Source organism: Anneissia japonica, unplaced genomic scaffold (genome assembly GCF_011630105.1).
Source record: "Anneissia japonica isolate Jap-2015-1 unplaced genomic scaffold, ASM1163010v1 scaffold1302_len1884557_cov193, whole genome shotgun sequence".
Taxonomy (NCBI): domain Eukaryota; kingdom Metazoa; phylum Echinodermata; class Crinoidea; order Comatulida; family Comatulidae; genus Anneissia; species Anneissia japonica.
Window position 1 is genome coordinate 363946 of NW_022736804.1, and position 7160 is coordinate 371105.

Here is a 7160-nt window from a genome sequence, read left to right on the forward strand (position 1 = left end):
CTTTAAAATTTAAAAAATTAGAGACCTACCGTAGTACCCCTGTCTCTTATACACATCTAGATGTGTATAAGAGACAGATCTTACATTGAGTTTTCTCCAATCAAGGGAACAATTGTAAGTAAAATGTTACCTCGCTTATTCATAAAGACTTTAAGACAATTAGTGGTTTGAATACTACATTAAGACCAGACACAGCAACAATAGTCCTGAAGGTTTTAGTGTAATGATTAACAGCAATTATTTTATTTAATACAATCTTTTGTAACCCCAAGTTCAACTTTCCTGTCGATAATTCTTTGTACTCCCAAAGTGCATCTTTCATTAGTGGTATGCAGTACCTCATAGATTCTTAATGTTTTTATCGACAAAATGAATGACATCATATGATATATATGATATTAGTTCTTCAAAGGATTATAATTAATAATATTTATTGGACCTTACAGGTGATTGTATTGAAATAAGTGACTTTGAAGGCTCGTTCTCGGAGCCAAGGTTACAGTCGTGTCAAGAACTGGTATTGCTTGCAGCTGGAAGTGGATTCACACCGATGGTCAGGTTAATCAACCACAGTTTAATCTTTCCTTCCACAAGGTAATATGTTGATTATTGATTGTTTTGCTTCAGTCACCGTGATTCGGCCATGGAGGTATAATTTGCCAATAACAGGATAAGAATAAATCATTTCTGGCATGTATATATTCTGCAAAGTTCAAAAACCCGACATTTTGAAATCGACCTTACTTCATTCTCCAATAAAAACAAAATAAATATTTTTTAAAATTTTTGTTTTGCCTTAGCTTAGTAACATTTTGAGTCAGGGTCGGAAATAAATAATAAAAATAGTAAAAATGATAATAAAATATTAATAATAATTATACTGTATTTTTTCAGGAAAATTAAGTTATTTTTCTTCAACAAAACACAAGAAGATATTTTATGGAAACAAGAACTGGATAGTTTAATGAAGATACATGAAAGGTAAAAATTTTCAATTATTTTGGTTTAATCTACTGAATAACTTTACACCCAAATTTGTGTTAAATATAAGTTCTATTGGTGATTGATGGCAGTAATTTGATGTGAAAACATTGGTTTTTATTATTGTAATTCCTTTGGTATACAGTGTTCAAAAATTGGTCCTACAAATTAAAATACATGCTGGCAGTTTGAAAAAAATAACATCATTCCCCACCCCCCCCCAGCCCCCACAAAAAACAAAAAAAAAAATTGGCTAAATTCATGCAGAAGGGCCTTATACATGGGGAAATATACTAATACTAATACTAATTTTACAAATAGGCTGATATCTCAAATTTGACATTGGAATTTCTATCTTTGCTCATAGGTTGAATGTTACTAATGTGTTATCTGAAGCCTGTGACTCATGGAAGGGGTTAACAGGAAGGATACGGAGCGAAATCATGGAGGAACATTTGAAAGATCCGCAGGGAATTACCAAAAACAGATTGATCTGCATTTGTGGCCCGACTCCGTTCACACGCACAGCTTTAACGTTAGTATTCATATGAATTACCATATTTTAGTTGATTAAAGCATTTATGTCAATTTTAAATGATATGTATTAATAGTTTAACAGCTGTTTATAATCAAACTGCCTGTTATTTTACAGAGTTGTTAAAGATTGTGGATACTCTATGGATTCGATTCATCTATTTACGTCATAAAATACCTACCCGTCTTCATCTGCAAAATAAACCACCAGTGTACATCTCAAGATACGAGATCACAGCAACTATTATTGCACTTAATTCTATGAGTATATTTATTCAAATTTGATAAAAAGGTAAATTAAGTATTGTTCACAAAATTCAATTTGACAAAACATCTCTGATAGACGAAAATATAAGAGTTTATTCTACCTTGGCGTCATGCCCAGTTGGTAGAATAACAAAACAGGAAATGCAGGCACCCACTGCACCCCAATGGTTGTTCGGCCAACGTGATCCTATGAAGAACGCAATGGCATGACATGTGCGCAACGGGTCATTTCAAAGACCATCTAAACAGACATGCCACCGACAATCAGCATGCAGCTTCGCGTCATCTAGCGTTCACTGGGAATGGAGTTTGATTTGTAGAACCGTCATTCGATGCAGTGAGTGCCCAGCTTTGTGGGTTGAATTAGCAGGATCCGGATCCAATCCTGCATGATCCGATGCGATCCTGCAAATCCGATCCACGCAGGTGCTAACGGTTAGCGCTAACGGTTAGCTCCCGATCCGGATACTAGGGCTCTCCTGAGAACCAGGCTACAATGTGACAGATCTTTCTTTTGAAGAATTACAATTACCTATAATCTTAACCTCAATCAGGATTAATTTAAAGAGAAATATAAATATTAACCGAAAGGTCCACTGATTAATCTCAGATAAGAAAGTATAATACATACTCCAAGTAATACTTGGAGTATGTATTATACTTTCTAATATAAATATTATTTTTTAACTTGAGAAAAGTTAATAAGAATATTCAAATTAGTCTGAGAAAATACTTCTAATGCAGATGATAAACACGCCCTACCTATGGCTATGTAAGTCTAATATACCAAAGTACATTTGTGACAAAATTATCCATTTTTCGTTTGAAGTTATATGTTTTATATTTATATTTAATGCATAATTGGTTTTACATAGTTTGTGTATGATTTTGTAAATATAAGATTTTTTATAAACAATCTCAGAATTTATATACAGTTTTAAATATATTACAAAATATTTTTAATGGGTAAAATTTGGTATACTGTTTACAACTGTCTGTTTATTGAATATTGTGTACTGTAGTGTAGTGTTAGGTATTGTACTTGCACTACTGTAGTTAAGGCAGGCAGATATTGTGGTTGTCGGTCAATGTGGTGTTTCATAGAGAACGCAATGTTTTCTATGATGACCGACAATCAACAGACAGCATTGTGTCAACCATCGTACAAGCATTGTAGGCCTATGCCATGAATTTGAGAAAATTGAAGATAGAAATTTGTAACATTCAGCGAGTCGACTGGCTGAGCGATTAGCAGGGTCAACGCAACCTACAGCCATAATATCAGTGCTAATTCGAATGGCACGCTCGCCTATGGTTCCTGGGGTAGAACAAGTCTTCACAGATAAGGACTGTAAACCGTAGGCCCAGTGTACACAATGGCTTGTGTGCACTAGAAAGAACCCAGTTCATTATTCAAGACAAGTAGGGGGATACCCCGGTCTACTGAAACAGACAGCCCCTGTGGTGGACGACAAGAGTTGCTGGTACCGCATTACCAGGTAGCACAGACACAAAGGGACCCTCCCTTAGGGGCAGAGAAAGTCATTGATAGAGTTCCTAGTTTACATATCAAGCGCCCTGAGCATCTTATATTAGATGGATACGGCTCTATATAAAACTACACTGTTATATTATTAACATGAAGGAAGATGATCTACAATAAATGTGGCATGACAAAATATAAGTAAATGTTTGTGGTTGCAAATTCTTGTTAGGTGCATCATCTTGCTAAACATTTGTGATGTAAATGCATACTGTATCTGTCTTGTAGTGGGTTTCATCCAAGCCCCAGCTGATTATGTTTTGCCTGGTTTTTCTGAGTCAACACTTAATGTGATTTCGTGTGATCAGGTTTTCTGAATAAATCCGCTTCGTAGTTGTGATAGGTTGCTAAATGTATATCTTTTATCAAACAGTAGGCGTATTCGACTGGTCCTTTTCCGCGGATCTCGGGGTGTGCTCGTTAAAAAACAGCAAGGAGTTCGAGCCGCTCTTGTGAGGAGTTGTGCTGCTCGTGCGACCAATCAAATACGACGTGCTGTGTTGAGAGTATTCCACTTGTCATTGTCCAGAATTTGAGTGAGAATTTTGTGCTGCAGTCTCCCTCTCTTCCTCAAACAAATCAGACGACTTGTTGCGCCGCTCAGCCCAAGCTTTTATAGGTGGTCTCCTGACAACATTGTTCGACACTCCCCCAGTTGTCTCGATAGTTGCTACCTGTGTTGGAGATTAATGATGGTTATAATAATAATAATAATAATGACAGTGATGATGATGATGATGAACATTTATTTTATGGTTGGTGAGGGTGATTGATGGTCACGATGATGAAGATATATGATGATTAATGATGGTGACGATCGTGATGATAGTTGATGATTATAGTTTGTTTTTCTCCCCACAAATGAAATACCATTGATTGATGATATTTACCTTTGGCTGAGTATTGGATGAGCGGTTCGTATGCAAAGCTACGCTTCGTTTCTTCGCTATCCATCGTTTACTTGCTGCGCGAACCTTTGTTTGAGAAACACCATGCAAACAAACAGTATTTATTAGGCTTACCAATCGTGATTACAGTTAGCAAAATATTCTTGTTCAAGGTTTAATTCATAACGTTTAATGGAGAACCACAACATTTGTACAAGTAATTGTTCAGTTGTTGAATTTGTAAGTTCATTTAAATGAAAACTCTTAATGAATGCTAATAATTCATATTTATAATTATGATGATTATGATTTATAATAACGATAACAAAATAATAATAATAATACACCAGGGGTCCTAAGTTAGAAAAAATCCCTTCTGTGTAATCTAGTTAAACAAAATTTCCTAACATATATGAATTATTAATATTATTTTGCTGTGCATTGTGTTACACAATGACACTGATTCCTCGAGACAATTGAAGTATAATAAAATAGTAAAAACATGCAAATATTAATAATAATTATGAATTTACGGGAGATGGGTTATTATACACCTACAAACTAGAATCCAGCTCATGGTAACACGTATTTATAGTTATTACATACCTCGTTATCCATTACACAATATACGATGAAGATGAACACTCCTTGTAGCGAGTTTGTGATGACAAATATATATTCTATGACGATAGAATCAGTAGCGGTAAGTAGTGGGCCGGTCACCCATGCTATACCGAGCAATGGTAACAACATGAGTGTCCCCTTAACGGCTGACCTATAAAATGGTTTTTGAAAGAAAAAAATTCAAAATAAGAAGATACCATGATACATAAATGTATTTTTTCGTCAATTTATGTAAGAAAAAAATTGATGGTCGTTTAAATACATAACCTTCCATAATAATTATTTTCAAAGTCGATAAAATGTTTTAGCGGAGATAAAATATTTTGGGCTTATAATATCGCCTGACTGCTAATTATTTTATTATAGGCTTACATGAATTGATATAGTGTGAACGCACTGTGACATATAAAACGCATCTATGACCTATGAACGGATTAAGTGTTGAATATAAACGAAGTCATGACGTATGAAGCACTTTACTTTAAAAGTTACTGCACCGGGATGTGTTAATGTAATTGATAAAAAAAAATTGTCCGAGTTTTATTCATTAGGAGGCTTAGCGAGTTGGGTTACTTTAGACGTTTGGTGGTTTGATTTTGGAAGTGCGCATTTTTAACTTCCAAGCTAGCTAGCTACCTACGGTACATCTTCATGGTAGGTGTTGACGCTATGATGACGTGTGAACGCAATAGTGCTAGCGTTAACTCACTTTGTTTTATTGTGCTGCCTCTGGATGTTATCCGATCTTGTATGTATCTTTCTTGATCGCTGATAGATTATGCGGATCAAGAAACCCAATGAGACCACGTTGAACTAATAATATATGAAAATATTTAATAATCAATCAATCAATCAATAGGCCTATATAGTAGGCCTATGTATCTAATAATTATATATTATATTTTATAGTATAGGCCTATTTATATATTAATCGTTTATAAAATATATTTTATAATATATTTATATATTAATTGTTTTGGGTTGTGAAAGTAGAAAGACATTCAAAAATTAAAAGATACCAGGTCTTGGGTACTTACAATTTCAATTATAATTACAGGTACGACTACTGCCCAGCACCCTAAATCACTCAGCCAACAGCTAAAATATAATTCATAATTCAAGACTTAAAAATTAATTTTACAACAAATTACTGCATTATGTGAACTCCAATAATAGTGTACTTAAGGTATAGGATTTGCAAATTTGATATCAAAATATTAAATCCAATTGGTTTCTTATTTTACTGGTTTACTGCACTTTAGATCAATAATAATAATTAAATACATAGGCCTACGTTATTAGGCCTACACTAGTTAGATCATATAAATGTAATAATAATAATTATTATAAATAATGGAAGTTAAGATCTACATTTTCGATGATTTTGGAGCGTAGGTTTCGTTGCCAAACGAAAATAACACTGCAACCATGGCGACTGGCGTTCCATAGCAGACGATTAGATAGTTGCGTAATTTGTTAAATTTGCTAGGCGTCTTCTTCACTACTTTAAATATCAAAAACACGGCTTCTCCCAACATCCACATCAAAGAGTTTAAGAGGAATAAATGTAGGGAAACGGCGACGAACTTACAGGCACCCTAAAATATTCAGGAAAAAGTGACAAAACCATTGTTTGTATCTGTTTATATAGGCCTACATGTATTTATTACTATATATGGGCCTAATATAAACATATGTGTATGGTAATGTATGTTTATAGGTCATTGAGAAACAATAGTGGTTTTGCCTCTCAGTAAAAGCATTGTTCATGGTTATGGGGAGGGGCGTTCATTGGCATATATCTTAACTATGTAGGCCTCTATATCATGCTACATTATTATATAGGTGTGAGAATTTTCTGTTTTGTCAAACCAAGTGACTTGAACTGACCTTTACACGAACATCATCTTCAGATTGACGGCTCTTGTTGAGCAAAACGCACACCAATTTAGGTGGCCTGATCGCTTAACAATAGAGCCGTCAGTCTCACTACCGGTAGGCCTACACATTATTGCAGTCACTCCTATCAATAGACTTACATCTAAAGATGATTCGTATAAAGACCATCGAAACTGTTAGAAAGGACAGTTCAAGTTACTTGGTTTAATAAAATAGAACATTTGTCGGTCGCTTAACAATAGAGCCGTCAGTCTGAACTCAAACCCAATACCGGTACACATTTATTGCAATCATTCCTATCCCAGTATCAATAGATTGAAGCTGAACATCTGAATATGATGTTCGTGCAAAGAACATCGAAACTGTTGGAAAGGATGGGTACTTGGTTTGAAAAAACAGAAAATGTCTTACATATTATCACCAAA

The 7160-nt window shown here is 34.6% G+C and overlaps 2 protein-coding genes across 4 annotated transcripts in view; one reads left to right on the forward strand and one right to left on the reverse strand.

Annotated features, from left to right (window-relative positions):
• Positions 1-3466, forward strand: part of LOC117116897 (cytochrome b5 reductase 4-like) — a gene marked incomplete at its 5' end in the record, with an annotated part of 23606 nt that extends 20140 nt beyond the window's left edge. The window contains 4 exon segments of the mRNA XM_033261023.1: positions 447-594; positions 895-981; positions 1349-1516; positions 1634-3466. Of these exon segments, the coding sequence (XP_033116914.1) occupies positions 447-594; positions 895-981; positions 1349-1516; positions 1634-1688 (458 nt within the window). The 3' untranslated portion in view covers positions 1689-3466.
• Positions 1763-7160, reverse strand: part of LOC117116896 (adhesion G protein-coupled receptor L2-like) — an 18620-nt gene continuing 13222 nt past the window's right edge. For 2 of the 3 annotated variants that reach the window (XM_033261021.1, XM_033261020.1), the window contains exons 17-22: positions 6208-6434; positions 5874-5934; positions 5546-5649; positions 4819-4987; positions 4216-4299; positions 1763-3999 (exon numbers count right to left, since the gene is read on the reverse strand). In XM_033261021.1, the coding sequence (XP_033116912.1) occupies positions 3844-3999; positions 4216-4299; positions 4819-4987; positions 5546-5649; positions 5874-5934; positions 6208-6434 (801 nt within the window). In that variant the 3' untranslated portion in view covers positions 1763-3843. Of the gene's footprint in view, positions 4000-4032; positions 4300-4818; positions 4988-5545; positions 5650-5873; positions 5935-6207; positions 6435-7160 lie in introns of those variants that run through there. The other variant, XM_033261022.1, reaches the window with a different exon arrangement.